General features: G+C 34.5%; 1 protein-coding gene across 2 annotated transcripts in view; it reads left to right on the forward strand.

Moving 5' to 3' along the window:
* Nucleotides 1-16,807, forward strand: part of LOC109450674 (solute carrier organic anion transporter family member 1B3-like) — a 56,997-nt gene that overhangs the window by 13,265 nt on the left and 26,925 nt on the right. For both annotated transcript variants that reach the window (XR_012494036.2, XM_019738257.3), the window contains exons 4-7: nucleotides 2,420-2,552; nucleotides 5,594-5,715; nucleotides 14,198-14,332; nucleotides 14,528-14,626. Coding sequence is in view for 1 of the 2 variants with exons in the window: in XM_019738257.3 (XP_019593816.3) it covers nucleotides 2,420-2,552; nucleotides 5,594-5,715; nucleotides 14,198-14,332; nucleotides 14,528-14,626 (489 nt within the window). In the remaining variant the exon portion in view is untranslated. The remainder of the gene's footprint in view (nucleotides 1-2,419; nucleotides 2,553-5,593; nucleotides 5,716-14,197; nucleotides 14,333-14,527; nucleotides 14,627-16,807) is intronic.

Below are 16,807 nucleotides of genomic sequence, written 5' to 3' on the forward strand. Positions count from 1 at the left end.
GGCTGCTCAGCCAGAGGTACAGGACATGCTGAAGCCAGATGTTGCTTGTCTGGGTTCTGTGAACCTTTGAGAGACCCTAGGAAAGTCTGCAGCATGAGCCAAGGCAGGCAGTTTGTACAAAAAAGCCACTGAAAGCAGCTTGGGTGTGCCTGACTGTTGGATGTGGCAGGATCTTAAATCACCAGGATGTGGTGAACGAACAGCATTAGCTAACTTCAGGGAGACTCAGATATAGCAGCCACCTATGCCTGCATGCTGGGAAGGGAGAGGGCTCAACAAAGAAACAATGGTCTCCACCAGCTCTTCCATCCAGGAGAAAGCTGCCCCTCTAGCCCCTGTCCTTAAGCCAGACAACTCAGTTTTCCACCGCATGTCCCTGCTGCCTTTCCAGCTGCTGCCTCAGGCTGGGGCTCAGAGCCAGTGATTCCATCAGTGGGTAAGTCTTTGTGCCGTCCCTTTAAGAAGAGTAGCTAGGAGTGAAGCGACCTGCTATCTCAGTCATAATCTCCACTATTTTTCACAGCCAAAAATTATGGGGACTTCTCTCCCTGGCACTGAAATCCTGGGCTGGAAAGAGCCTGGGACCCCTCATTCCTCCAGGGGGCACCTCTGCAGTCAAGATATCCCTCCCAATATTTAATGGTCACATGTGGATGTGGTCAGCCTGTTCAGTGTCTGCCCCTCCTACCAGTCTCAAGGTGGCTTCGTCTGCATGTCTTTAGTTGTAGGGCTTCAGTTTAGCAAGATTTTAGGCGATTCTCAGTGATGGTTGTTTTGTAATTTAGTTGCAATTTTGATGTGTTCATGAGAGCAGGTAAGCACAGTACTTACCTACTGTGTCATCTTGACCAAAACCCATTATTTTTTTTTACTATGTAATAACTTAAAAGGACTCAAAATTAAGTCTGCTGTCTTCTAACTTTATTTAAAATATATTTAGATATTAAGTATTTTTTAAAAATTGTATAAAAGAAGCCCCATCTATTTGTTATTAATTTTGTCTTTTCATGATTCAGAAAATATTACACCCTAAATGTCCTTCACTTTTTCCTCTCCCTGGTGTAATGAAATCATTTATGCTTTAGTATTAGACTGTTATTAGCTTTAAATTGTAATTTCCTGTATGTCTTTTTTTATTAGAAATTGATTATTAATATTTTTGTTAAGCCTTATAGCTATTTAACAGTAAGTATTTGGATGTGGTTATAAGTTTTATAAGTTTCTTTTATTACCACTCTTTCTTGAGTCTTGAATCTTCTGACTTCAAGTCTCATATTTAGTTTATCTGAAGTATATCTGCCATTAGTTATTTTTTTCCAGAAATAATTGAAAGCATGACATAGTATCTGAACCCTTGCTTGCTGGAAAATATATTTATTTGGTGATTTTCTTCCTATGAGTTTTTCTTCCTAAAATGTTACCTTTTTTCCTTATGTTCCATCAATGTTCTCTGATGCCATCTTCCATCTTAACATTTCAAGCCCCAATATGTACATTTTTTCTACGATATTTTTAATTTACAATAATACTTTATTGTTGTCTTATTATTTTTAGTCTGCTTGTTCTTATTTTATGGATTCCCTTGTACCTGTAGAGATACTAACTAGATTTTTTCCGAAGTTTCTTCTCTTTTTAGTTTCCTTATTTAACTGTTTCTTTATCGGTTGCTTTATATGCCAGTTCACTTTGGTGCTTTTATTTCATGCTATTTTTTTTCCACATCAAGTGTTCAGTAATTTTTGGTTGTTGTCTGTTTGTTATTATATATATTGCTCTGGGTGGACCAGAATTGACTGTCACTCCTGCATTTGGAATGTTCTTCTTTCCCTTTTAATCTAAATAATTTGTCCTCAACATTAAATCTCAAGTGTCCCCTCCTCCAGAAAATTTTTCTGAAACCCTTAATTAATTTAAGCTCTCCCTTTCTGTGGTCTATCTTATTACTGGCATGTACATTTCTTGAGGATAGATACCATGGTTCATTTTTTTTTTTATATTCCTGGCAAATAACACCATGGCTGGTACTTAACTGAATTTGAAGAATGCTAGAAGTGAATGAATAAATGTATGAATGAATGCCTTTCCCTCAGGTCAGGAATATTCCCTCCATTTTTTTCTCCATTCCAATATAAACCAGTTAACTCCAAATTCTTCAATAAAATTTTGCTTCACTAATATTGCCAAGTAATTCAGGTGTTTTCTTTTGTGTATCTGAAACCTATTCTGTGTATTATTAATACCATAAACCTTTATAGTGAATAGTTTAATGTAAGTGAGTTTCATCTTCTTAATTAAATTATATGGTCTTATGTTCTATTTTCATTCATTCTGGGGCCTTCCATTCTACTGGACATAAAACTGGACTCAGTCAACATTTGCTATAATAAATCATATAAAAATGATTTTGTTCTTTTTCTAGGAAATTTGCTTGTGATTGTATTTGTGAGTTACTTTGGATCCAAACTACACAGACCAAAGATAATTGGAATTGGTTGTTTCATTATGGGAACTGGAAGTATTTTGACTGCTTTGCCACATTTCTTCATGAAATCGTAAGTGTTAAACAATTCAGTGCAATTAATTGCCATCTACTTGTAAATTAGTAGTACAATTTTATTTTCTGCTTTTAAATAGTAGTCACCTTTTGAGAAGACTATCCACTAAGTATATGTAGAAATGAAATTGATTTTTTGGTGTGATAATTAGTTTATTGATTTATTCACTCTGGCTTTCACTGAATTTGAAATACAAATAGTACTAAAGAAGGTCTACAATTGCATAGGAAATAAGTAAGATCTTTTTGACTTTTTAATACAATATATATATTTCATATCTTTGCCTACAAGATTTTATTACATTCAATAAACTTTGCCACTCAATATACTGCAGTATGGGTTTTCTCATTACCATATCCATTGAGATTGTTCTTCTTAAGGTCACCATGAAGTTATGATTAGAGTCAGACACTAATGACAGAAAAACCTGAAATAGTGGTAGTTTAAATAAGATAGAAGCAAGTTTATTTTTCACATAAAAGTTAAAGTAGCCATCCCAGGAATGGTAAGTTCCTGCTTATTTTTATCATATTGCTCTGCCTTGCATGGCCTCGACTTTATGGTCCAAATTGTAACAATGCTGTTCTAAGCAAAAGGATGGAAGAAGGTAAAAGAAAGAAGAAGAAATAGAGTGTACAGAGGCTGGGGCTTCAGAAATAATTTCAGAAGCATAACACTTCTATTGATTTGACATTGGCCAGACTTTATTACATTTTATATCCAGATATAGACATTGGAAAAAATAGGCTTTATTTCAGGCTGCCATGCTACCAGCTACTAGCTAAATCCCACCTTCTATTGCAATGGAAAAAGGGAAGAATGGATATTGAGAAACAATGAGCAGGTACTGCTAAAGACGTTAGTTATGTACTTGTTGCAAAAGCCGATAGTCATGCCTTTAGCTACCATATTAATTCCTTTTTTTTCTTCTCTATATTTGACCCTCATAAGTACATTTTTCTTCCTGGTACTGCTCCTTCTTACTTTCATTGTATTAGTCTCTCAATTTATTTCCTATCTTTGTGGCTTCTTCCTCATGCCCATCTTTTTGTTCTGCTGCTGACACCATAATGTCAGTCCCCCTCAGGTCCCTCTTCAACCTGCTTCACTTTTCATTCTAGATGATTTGTATGGAGTAAATGCAACTATCAGCTATACATGATATTACACTCAAGATCTCTATATAATCAACCACCTCATAGGTGTCTCAAAACTAACATTCTACAAACATTTCCCGTCCATATATTCAAAACTGAATTCATCCCTGTGCCAAAATCAGCTCAGGTTTTTCTGTTACTCTTTCAGCAATGATTCATTTAACCACAGAGAAACTCAAACCAAAGTCCAGGGCATCATCCTAGACTCCTTCTTTATTTCAACACAGATGACAGGTGGTCACCAAATCTTGCTTATTCTATCTCCTATCTGTCAAAGTTGTACCCTCCTTTCAACCACTGTCCTTAACCTAGTTGAGGCTGCCCTCATCTCTGGCCTGGACTTCTTGTCTCCTTTCTCAACTCCAATCTAACTTATATAGTATACTAGAATATTCACTTTAAAATACAAATCTAATTATTTTAGTCCTGCTTAAAAGTCCCAGTTTTCTAGAGCAGTGTTTTTTCAAACTTCAGATTCTGAACCACTATTGGACCAAAAAAACTGATTCAGATTATTGAGACCAATAATTTTTTAATAGAGTATGATAGAACAGAATAAGATAAAATAGAAGAATATACAATGTAAGTGGGAACAAATATAGTTCTGTAAAACGTTTGGTTGTATATTTGTGAGCATGTCTGTGTGTGTGTGTGTGTGTGTGTGTGTGTGTGTGTGTGTGCACCCATATATGTATGTATTGTGATTGTGGTGCAAAATGCATTTCTTACTGTTGGTCACAGTCAAAAATATTAAATGCCTCTTGCTGATAGATGAATATCTAAACTCATTTACATATACAGGTTGATCATTGGTTTGGTCCTTGACTATCTTTCTAACTTCATCTCATATGACTCTGCACCATTGAGGACCACACTCCATACCTGCAGTTTTCTAAATGTGCCCTAATACGTCACACATTTGCACATGGTGTTTTTGACAACCTTGAATACTTTTTCTGCTTTCTCTACCTATTACACTCCTATCTATCTTCAAGATTCATCTCACATGTCATCTTCACTGGGAAATCTTCTCTAATCCACCCCTTCCCCAACTTCAAGTAAAGCTGATCATTGTTTTTTTCTTTGTAACAACTCAGGACCTGCTCTACTAAATTTATATCTTCTATCTTAGAGAGTATAAAATTCCGTAAGTACAAAAACTGTGTGTTTTATTTCTTGTTCTTTGGAGTTTAATATAATGCCTGGCATGCAATAGGCTGCCCTTGGAACTCACGCGTTACCTCAGTTTGTTGGATATCAGCATTAGTCCCTATTCTAGCTCCATCTCTGTTTTTCATATTAAGTTCCTCCTCATCAAATTGAAATGGAGTAAAACTTTTTAAACTAACTTTTGAAGAGTCAGGCTTCGGACTCTCTGTGTGTGTGTGTGTGTGTGTGTGTATGAAAGATAATCAGACAGATTATTGATAGAAAATGTAGATTAATCAGCATGTATTACATATTGATTTGGAAAACAATGCTCTAAATTTTATTAAATGTTATCATAAAGTTTATCAGACAGTTCAGATTGTGACCATCTTTGCAGTTAATTCAAAGGGATGGATAGATACAGTTAGAAGTTTAAAAAACATAAAACCAGGATATTTCAATCTTGACCAGAATATAAGCACTCCTAGAATGATAGTAACATGATAATCTACCTTGCCTGGACAGTACTAATGATATTTCTTAGTGAACACTCTCATTTCACTTTTATTCATTACCTCTCCTAAAATACAGGCTGGGAAATTCACAGAGAGGATTCTAATAATTTGGAGGAGAGAATGGTGCAAATAAAGGGGAAAAGTCCTCTGTGTTTTTGGGAAAAGTAAAAATATTCAATAGATAAGCAACATTTTAAATCTAGTGATGTCCTTACAGTTACAAGTTTTCTGAAGAAACCAATATGAATCTATCAAGTAATTCAACATCAAGCTTATCCACCTGTCAAATTAATCAACATTTGTTACTCAATAAAACATCATCTGAGATACTGGGCAAAGGTAAGAATTGAAATGACATTAGTGAATATTAGTATGACTAATAAAGATTCTAAAATTAATCATTGTAATTACATCTGTAAAATTGCAATAATCATCAGCAAAATTGATTTAAAACAAATAGGAAAAAATTCAGCTTACAATAGTGTATAGAACTAATAAAGCTTTTAGAAGTAATAAAAAGGGGAACATATTGATAGGAAATTGGCAAAGAATATATGCATTTAAGATAAAGAAGAGGGTGGACATCAGAAACATGGTGGCTTGAGGAGACCTCCCCTAGCAGTTACAACAAGTTGGATAGCTATAACGCAACAAAGAATTCCCTGTGCAACAAACAAACATGTCTGAGAGATACATATATTGAAATATCTGAAGGTAGGCAAATTGGGCAAACCAGAGCAAAGCAAAAGGAGAAGAGCAGAGATGGGTTAGAAGACACAACCTGTAGCTCACTGCCATGGATATAGTTCAGAGTTCACTGTGGGTCCCAGGAAAGGGGAGAATTCAGGGTGCAGTTGCACTCTCTGTGGCCCCAAACATACAAGCCTGAGTGACCAGCATATAATATGGCTGAATCCAGCAATCAGGGCAGAAAACTCCAGGAAAAGACCAAAAACAGAAGTGTGGTAGCTATGGGCTAGCAGTCCTCACTGCCAGGCAAAAACAAAGCCACAGAGCCTGGCCACCAAACCCCACCAGAAGAAACTGTAGTGGTGAGTGTCAGGTTAAAGAGCAGAATATCTACAGCCCTGAGAAGTAGAGAGACTGTTTCTGAGAGGAAGACACACACTGAGGCTAATCCCAGTGACAAAAGTGAAGATATAGAGGTGAGGCAGCTGTGGTCTGGCAGTTGCCATTATGCAGAAGAGAAAAAAGCCAAAAACACTAGCAGCCTTTCCCAGTCCACCCTGCCCCCCACCCTTCATGGCTGATCACAGTAGGGGCACCCAGAGCTCCTCAGGCAGCACAGCTCTACATTTGGTTGCAGGGACAGCACTGGGATCAGGGACTCAGAACCCCATTGCCCTCTACATTTTCCCATGAGGGTGGTGTCCTGAGACCAAGGTGACCTGGTCACAGAGGAGTAACCCACCTCCCCAGGGGTTACATGGGATCTCCCACCACCCAGCAGAGATCCAAAAGCAAAAAATAAAACTCTCCAATATTACCTACTGGAAAACAAAAAAGACCTCTTCTTATCAACCTGCTACAGAATTCTTTCCCATAGACATGTAGGAAGAGAAATAATCCATCAATTACCATGAACCACCAAAGTAACAAGGCAGCTCAGAAAGAATTTTTTTTAAAAATCAAGAAAATAAACTTAAAGACATGGAAATATGTGACTTAAATGACAGAGAATTCAAGATTGCTGTTCTGAAAAAAACTCAACAAGATGAAAGAAAACTCAGATAAACAATTTAATGAACTCAGAAATAATAGCAATGAACAAAATGAATACTTTACCAGAGATTGAGTTTTAAAAAATAAAAAATAAAAAAATAAAAATTCTGGAGCTGAAAAATTCAATAAAAGAGATGAAAAATGAAATAGTGAGCTTAGGAAATAGAGCCGACCAGATGGATGAAAGAATGATATTGAAGATAGAAATCTGAAAATGACACAGATGGATGAAGAGAGAGACTTGAGAGTTATAAGAAATGAAAGAACTGTACAAGAATTATCTGACTCAATCAGAAAGAGCAATACAGGAATAATGGGTATACCAGAAGGAGAAGGAGGGAACAGAGAGCATATTCACACAATTAATGAGAACTTCCCAAACCTATGGAAAGAACTAGATCCTTGGATCCAAGAAGAAAACAGAACACCTAGTTATCTCAATCCTAAAAGGCCTTCTCCAAGGCACATTATATTGCAACTGTCAAAAATTAATGGCCAAGAAAGAATTCTCAAGGCAGCTAGGGAAAAGAAGACTGTAACTTATAAAGGAAAGCCCATTAGATTGTCATCATATTTTTCAGCAGAAACTCTACAAGGTAGGAGGAAGTGGAATCAAGTATTCAAACTATTGAAAGAGAGAAATTACCAGGCAAGAATAATACATCCAGGATATACATAATATATCCTTTAGGTATGGAAGAGTAATAAAGACATTTGCAGGTACAAATAATCTGAGGGAGTTTTCCACAACAAGGCCTGAATTACAGGAAATATTAAAGGAAGTTATTCTAACTAAAACAAAAAAACCAAAAGGATACAGAACTATGAGTAAGATGACTAACAGACAGAAGCAGGAAATGGTAACCCCTACACAGAATAGGGCATGATACACTTAAATATAACATAAAGATTAAAGGAGATAAAAACATTTAAAAAAGGAAAAGAGGAGAAGACAATTTGCTTCTGCAACTTGGAAATGAACTTAGGGCATAAATAGGGATAATTTGTGACAACAAAAACATAAAAGAGGAGTAGTAAAGGTCTGAATTTGCAAAGGGGAATGAAGCTAAGATGCATGCTGAAGGAAAAATAGCTACTGTAAATGTGAAATTTTCTTTTACCTAAACACAATGGTAACCACTCAAAAAAAAAAAAAAAGAATTTCAGAACTAAGATACATAATATAAAACAGAGGAAACGGAGGAATAAATCATAGAAGTCCACCAAACTAAAATAACAGAGAGAAACACAAAGGCAAAGAAACAATGGCGACACCAAACTATAGGAAAACAAAAGATAAAATGGCTATAGGAAATCCTCATATATATTAATAATCACCCTAAATGTAGATGGATTGAACTTATCAGAAAAAAAAAGTCACTAAATAGTAGATTGGATCAAAAAACAAAACCCAACCATATGCTGCCTTTAAGAGACACATCTGACCCACAAGGACAAATATAGACTCAAAGTGAAAGTGTGGAATAAAGTACTCCAAATAAATGGCATTCAGAGAAAAGTAGGTGTAACCATACTTATGTCTGATGAAATAGACTTCAAGATAAAAAAGGTAACAAGAGACAAAGATGGACATTTCATAATGATAACAGGGACAATTCATCAAGAAGACATAACACCAATATATATGCTCCCAATTAGAACCCACCAAAATATATAAAGTAGCCACTAAAAAAACTAAAGGAGAAAACTGACAAAAACACAATTATTGTAGGGGACCTAAATACCTCATTGACAGTTATAGATAAATCATCCAAACAGAAAGTCAGTAAGGAACTATCAGCCTTAAATGACACATTAGACCAAATGGACACAATCAACATTTACAGTACCTTTCATCCCAGGACACCAGACTATATTCTTTTCTAGTGCACATGGAACATTCTCAAGAATAGACCATATATTGGGACACAAAACTAGCTTCAAAAATATTAAGAAGATTGGAATGATAGCAAGCATATTCTCTGACCACAATACTTTGAAATTGGAGAGCAACTGCAAAAAGAAAGCAGGAAGAACTACAAATATGTGGAGATTAAAGAACATCCTACTAAAGAAAAACTGGATCAAAGAAGAAATAAAAGGAGACATCAAAAGATACATAGAAACACATTATTGGGATACAAAAGTGGTAATAAGAGAGAAATTTATATCATTACAAACCTATCTCAAGAAACTAGTACAATCTCAAATAAACAACCCAGCATTATATCTTATAGAACTAGAAAAAGAAGAACAAATGAAAACCAGTCAGCAGAAGAAAGGGAATAAGAAAAAATTAGAGCAGAATTAATTGAAAAAGAGGACAAAAAGATAATAGAAAAAATGTGACAAAGAGCTGGTTCTTTGAAATGATTAATAAAATTAACAAACTCCTGGCTACACTCACTAAGGAAAAAAAGAGAAAAGACACAAATAAAATAAGAAATGAAAGAGAAGTTACAATGGATACCACAGAAATAAAAAGGATTGTGCAAGAATACTATGGAAGATTCTATGCCACAAAAATTCAATAACCTAGACAAAATGGACAAGTTCTTAAAAATGTATAAATTTCCTACACTGAATCACAAAGAACATCTAATTAGACCAATCAACAAAAAGAAAATTGAAGCAATCATCCCAAACCTTCCCAAAAGCAGAAGTCCAGGACCAGATGGCTTCACTAGTGAATTCTACCAAACATTGAAAGATGATTTATTACCTGTCCTTCTCAAACTCTTCCAAAAAAATTGAAGGAGAAGCAATACTTCCTACCATGTTTCCCCAAAATAAGACTTAGCCGAAAGCCTAGTGTCTTCTGGATGCATTAGAGCTGATTGTCCGGCTAGGTGTTATTTTCGGGAAACACAATAACTCATTTTATGAGGCGAACATTACCCTGATACCAAAACCTGGTAAGAATAACATAAAAACGAAAACTACAGACCAATATTTGTGATGAATACAGATGCAAAAATCCTAAACAAAATACTAGCAAATCAAATACAACAATACATTAAAAAGATTATACATCACAATCAAGTGGGATTCATTCCAGGGGCACAAGGATGGTTCAACATACACAAATCTACTAATGTGATACACCACACAAACAAAATAAGTGATAAAAATCATATGTTCATATCAATAGATACAGAAAAAGCATTTGACAAAATACATCATTTATGACTAAAACATTTAATGAAATGAGTATAGAAGGAAGGTACCTTAACATAATAAGGCTATATATGACAAACCCCCAGCTAATATCATATTTATTGGGGAAAACCTGAAGGCTTTCCCTCTAAGATCAGGAACAAAACAAGGATGTCCCCTCTCACCACTGTTATTCAACATAGTGTTGGAAGTCCTAGGCATAGCAATCAGGCAAGAGAAAGAAATAAAAGCCATCAAAATTGGGAACGCAAAAGTCAAATTGTCACTTTTGGTAGATGACATTATTCTTTGTAGAGAAAACCCTAAAGACTCCAGCAAAAGACTATTAGAAACTATAAATAAATATAGTAAACTTGCAGGATACAAAAACCCATTGCATTCCTATATATTAACAATGAAATTTCAGAAAAAAAAGAAATGAAAAAATCCCTTTGCTATTGTAACAAAAAGAATAAAATGCCTAGGAATAAACTTAATAAATGATGGGAAGGACCTATACACTGAAAACTATAAGACATCATTAAAAGAAATTGAAGACACAAAGAAATGGAAAGATATTCCATGTTCATGGATTAGAAGAATCAACATAGTTAAAATGGCCATATTACACAAAGCAATATACAAATTTAATGCAATGCCCATCAAAATTCTAATGGTATTTTTTAAAGAAATAGAACAAAAAATCATTAATTTGTATGCAATCACAAAATACCCCGAATAGCCAAAGCAATCCTGAGAAAAAAGAACAAAGCCAGATGTTTCACACTCCCTGATTTCAGTTTATACTACAAAGTGACAATAATGAAAACATCGTGGTGTTGGCAGAAAAACAGACACACAGACCAATGGACTAGAACTGAGGACCAAGAAATAAACCCACATATACTGGGGGTGCCAAAAAAATGTATATACATGACTTGTATTCATTTTTTTTTATCAGTAGACAAGGTTGGACAATTAAGTTAGTGAACTCATCCTAGAAAAAGTGCTACATACCTCATTGCTGAATATCACTACAGTCACCTTTGAAGTACTCCCCTTGGGAAGTTATGCACTGATGCCCGCACCTAGTTCACCCTTCAAAGCAATTTTGGAACTCTTTTTCTGGAATGGCCATCACAGCTGTCATCATATTATCCTCAATGTCCTGAATGCCATCCAAATGTCTTCCTTTCAATATTTCCTTTATCTTTGGGTAAAGAAAGATTCATTGGGGGCTATATCAGGTGAGTAGAGAGGGTGTTCCAATAGTTATTTGTTTACTAGCTAAAACCTCCTTCACAGACAGTGCTATGTGAGCTGGTGCATTGTTGTGATGCAAGAGGAATGAATTGTTGACAAAAAGTTCAGGTTGTCTAACTTCTTCATGCAGCCTTTTCAGCTTCCAAATCGTAAACTTGGTTAACTGTTTGTCCAGCTGGTACATATTCATAATATGTCCCTCTGATATCAAAAAAGGTTAGTAACATTGTTGCAACAAGTTTCTGAACTTAATTGTCAGAATTCATATTAAATTTTAATACAGTTTCTTCCCTACTTAAAATGTGTATACATTTTTTTGGCACCCTCTGTATATATGGACAAATAATTTTCAACAATGGAGCCAAGAACATACCATGGAGAAAAGAAAGCCTCTTCAATAAACGGTGCTGGGAAAATTTGAAAGCCACATGCAAAAGAATGAAACTAGACTGCGATCTGTCACCATATACGAAAATTAACTCAAAATTGATCAAAGACCTAAATGTAAGACCTGAAACAATAAACTGTATAGAAGAAAACATAGTGACTAAACTTATGGACCTTGGGTTTAGAGAAGATTTGATGAATTTGACCTTAAAGGCAAGGGAAGTAAAAGCAAAAATAAATGAATGGGACTATATCAAACTAAAAATCTTCTGCACAGCAAAAGAAAGCATCAATAAAACAAAGAGGCAACCAACCAAATGGGAGGTTTTTGCAAACACCTCCAATGAGGGTCTACTATTCAAAATAGATAAATACTCATACAATTCAACAACAAAAAATACCAAACAATCCAATTTAAAAATGGACAGAGGAGCTGAACAGACACTTTTCCCAAGAAGACATATAAATGACCAACTGCTTTATGAAAAATGCTCAAATTCACTAGCTATTAGGTAAATGCAAATTGAAACCACAATGAGATACCACCTGTTAGAATGGCTATGATCAACAAGACAAGTAATAATAAGTGTCGGAGAAGTTGTGGAATAAAAAGAACACTCATACACTGCTGCTGGGAATGTAAATTGGTACAACCACAATGGAAAATAGTATGAAGGTTCCTCAAAAAATTAAGAATAGAATTACCACACAATCCAGAAATCCCTATTCTGGGTATTTACAAAAAAATTCTGAAAACACTTATCCATAAAAATATAGTCACTCCTATGTTCATTTCAGCATTATTCATGGTGACCAAGACATGGAAACAACCAAAGTGTCCTTTGATTGATGATTGGATAAAAAAGGTGTGGTACATATATACAATGGAATGTTATTACTTGGCCATAAGAAAAGATGAGACACTATCATTTGGGACAACATGGGTGGATCTTGAGATTATCATGCTAAGCGAAATGTCAGACAGAAAATAATCGAGAACCATATGATTATATACCACATATAATTTCATTCATATGTGGTATCATTCATATGTGGTATATAAAACTGAAAGCAACAAATGAACAAGACAAACAAACAAGCAAAAACTCATAGACACAGATAGCAGTGTAGTGTTTCCCAGCGGGTAAGGGTGGGGGTTGTAGAAGACGGCAAAAGGGGTCAAATATATAGTAATGAAAGGAGAATTGACTTTGGGTGGTGAACACAAAATGCAATATATAGATGATGTATTATAGAATTGTATAGTTGAAACCTATATAATTTTAATAACCAGTGTCACCCCAGTAAAGTTAATAAAAATTAAAAACTAATATAAAGAAGAGGGAAGTGACATAAATATGCAGAAATGTATGTAACTTTATGAAAAATGCAAATTTTACACCAATTAAAGATTTTTTGCCTATTATAACACAAATCATAATGTATAATTACCAATTATCACACTAAAGTTTTTCTGCCTACTAGATAGGAAAAGATTAAAAATAAAAATAAATGAGGTATAGGAAAAGACAGATTTTATTAATATGTATTACTGGGAGTGTATAAGTTACTAACTTTTTGGAAGTTAATTTTCTATATAGTAAGGAATAAAAATATGCATATCTGCTTAAATCAGTAACTTTACTAACCATTGTCAACCCAATAAACTCTAATTAAAAAATGAAGAACTTCTACTTTTGCTGATTTATACTAAGAAAATAATCAGGATGCACAAGGATTTATTTACAATCATAGCCATGGCATCCCTGTTTAACAGAGTGAAAAATTAGAAATATTTTATGAATAAAAAATAAAAGATTGATTAAGTAAACTATGAAAATTTATTCAGCATATGACTATGGTGTCATTAAAATCCTGATATTAAAAAATCTTAATAGCATGGTGAAATTATCATAATATGGTGTTAAGTACTAAAAAAGTAGATTACAGTAAGAACTGGACATTTAAGTATATAATGAACATAAGGAATATTATGCATATTTTTATGTGCACTAAAAATGTGGAAGATATATACACATACTACAAGTGGCTCTCTGTGTGTGGTTGGATTCAGATACTTTTTGCTTGTTTTCTTTGTGCTTCTCTGTATTTTCCAGTTTTGTAAGATGAATATGAGTCACTCATAATTATAAAAAAGAAAAAAATATTAAATGGAGTAATTAAGGGGTTAATGTAGTTGAATTTCTAATAGGAATGTTAAAATTAATGTTTAAAATAAAACATTCTCTTGTCTACATTGGTTGGCAAACAGAATCTGAGTCATATACATGGGTATATGTCCTGATGGGTAATATGCTTCGTGGAATTGGAGAAACTCCCATACAACCCTTGGGGATTTCTTACCTTGATGATTTTGCTGAAGAAGGAGATTCTTCTCTTTATTTAGGTAATGTACAGAAAATATTAGATTTTATGATTACTTTTCCTGGGTTTACTTTTCCTAAATTTATCTTAAATTTATTCTTATATTTATTTTTTAAATATTGGGAAAAACATATTGTGTAATGTTACTTTAAAAAACATATTGAATAAGAACCACATATAATTGGCTTCTGATAATATTATTTTTTAAATTTTTCAGGTAGTTTGTATGCAATAGCAATGCTTGGTCCAATCCTTGGCTTTATGCTGAGCTCTGTGTCTGCTAAAATGTACGTGGATGTTGGATATGTAAATCCGAGTAAGTACAATCAGAACAAGGTAATGTGATAATGCTTTTCAAGTACAGGACATCTTCTTTCAAATAATTGAATTTACTCTTTCAATAGTTCTTTTTGTCAAAAGTTACAAATAGGAAATAAATGTGTTACTAACCAGAATAAAAATAAAATTCAGCTCGTATCTACACCAGGGTTTTACAACTAAGTCTAAAATAATAATAATAAAAAAATAATAATAACAAACTTGCTTCAGATCACGTCATCCAAAATAACTGCAAACTAATTGCTGTTTTCTCAGTGTGCTCTGTAATGTCACTTCCCTGCATTTACCTTTAGAAAATTTTCTCTCCATTTTTTCTTTGCATAGTTCTTAAAGTCTTTTCCAAAATGTGGCTCCTCTTCAGAGGAACCTTACTGTATCACCTCCCCCTGGCTCAAAGTTGTGTCCCTGCTAATCACCAAGAGCATGCCTTATACAGTGCACCATAAGCATTTGTGCCATCTCTTACCTGCCATCACTTTAAAGCATAATAGTATGGTATCTGATTTAACATATAATAAGTAATTAGTGTTTATGAATAAACAAATCTGATTTTCTACCTTACCAAGACTTGAATTGATCTCCAAGGAGATCAAAGGATTAATTTCCAAAATGGAACAGACATCACAGTAGGCAAACAATAACCGCAAACTAGAAAGTGCTTTATAACATAAGGCTAAAGCAAGTACCTGTTGAAATGTTTTATATCTTCTAGTTTGGATGTGTAAATAAGATTTTAAGTTCTCATTCTGTACTTTCTACTCATTAACCTCCAGGTTCATCATTGTTTTTATCACTAAGAGTACAGAAATAAATGGTTCAACTCTTTAGGATGATAGTTTTGTAACTTCTTTTCTATAGTCAGAAATCACTACTCACAATATTTTAGAAATCCTGGTGATTCCATTTCTGTCACTGAATGTTCAGACCTTATTACGTCTTCTCTTATTCAGTCATGAATATGATGAAAATATACTGTGAAGGAGCCAAAGAGATAACATAAGTGAGTAAAGAGTGTCAGGTGTGGCGATTAAACTGGGGAGAACTGGTGGTGGTGAACTGCTCTCCCCACACACCTGAAAGCACATATACTACTCAGCTTCAACCCATACTTTTCATGCAAAAATTTAGATCCACCATTGACAAGATCTTCTGATTGATTTTCAAGAAAATCCAGAAATTTAGCTTTTGATGTAGAATTTTTCAATTTTTAAGACAGTGTGTGAGTCAAGGAAAACATTTTGGCAGGCCATGTTTAGATTACGACTTCTAGTTCCTATATGTAGACCAGTCATAGAAAAGGAAACATGTTACCAAAATGACATTTGTGACAGATAATGAATAAATATTTAGCATGAAGATGGAGTCACTGCTTTCACCAATCAATCATCTCCTGAAATCTGTCTGAGTCGCTGATTATGGAACAATATGATTACATAAATCAATTTTAAACCCAGATCTGTGCATATTGAAAACCACTTCGATAAATAGAATGGGTAATTTATTTCTTTGTAGTTTTAAATCAGGTCAATATTTTCTCATATGTCTGAGTTTTCTAATAGACCAGAGTTGTGGCGCCATTATTGTGCTCCAAACTTCTATGGGGTGTGTGTGTGTGTGTGTGTGTTTGTAAGGTCTGACAATTAAGCTCTCAACCTCATCCTAGAAAAAGTGCTGCATACCTCATTGCTGAATATCACTATGGTCGAAGTACTCCCCTTGGGAGGTTATGAACCGATACTAGAGCCTACTCCACCCTTCAAAACAATTTTGGAGCTCTTTTTGTGGAATGGCCATCAGAGCTGTCATCATATTACCCTTGATATTCTGAATGTCATCAAAATCTCTTCAATATTTCCTTTATCTTTGGGTAAAGAAAGAGGTCATTGGGGGCCAGATCAGATGAGCGGGGCAGGTGTCCCAATACAGTTATTTGTTTACTGGCTGAAAACTCCCTCACAGAGAGTGCCGTGTAAGTTGGTGCACTGTTGTGATGCAAGAGCCATGAATTGTTGGCGAACTTTTTCAGGTCGTCTAACTTTTTCACTCAGCCTTTTCAGCACTTCCAAATAGTAAACTTGGTTCACTGTTTGTCCAGTTGGTACAAATTCATAATGAATAATCCCTCTGATATCAAAAAAGTTTAGCAACATCATTGCAA

Source organism: Rhinolophus sinicus, chromosome 1, assembly GCF_057876585.1.
Source record: "Rhinolophus sinicus isolate RSI-liver-muscle chromosome 1, RSI-T2T, whole genome shotgun sequence".
Taxonomy (NCBI): domain Eukaryota; kingdom Metazoa; phylum Chordata; class Mammalia; order Chiroptera; family Rhinolophidae; genus Rhinolophus; species Rhinolophus sinicus.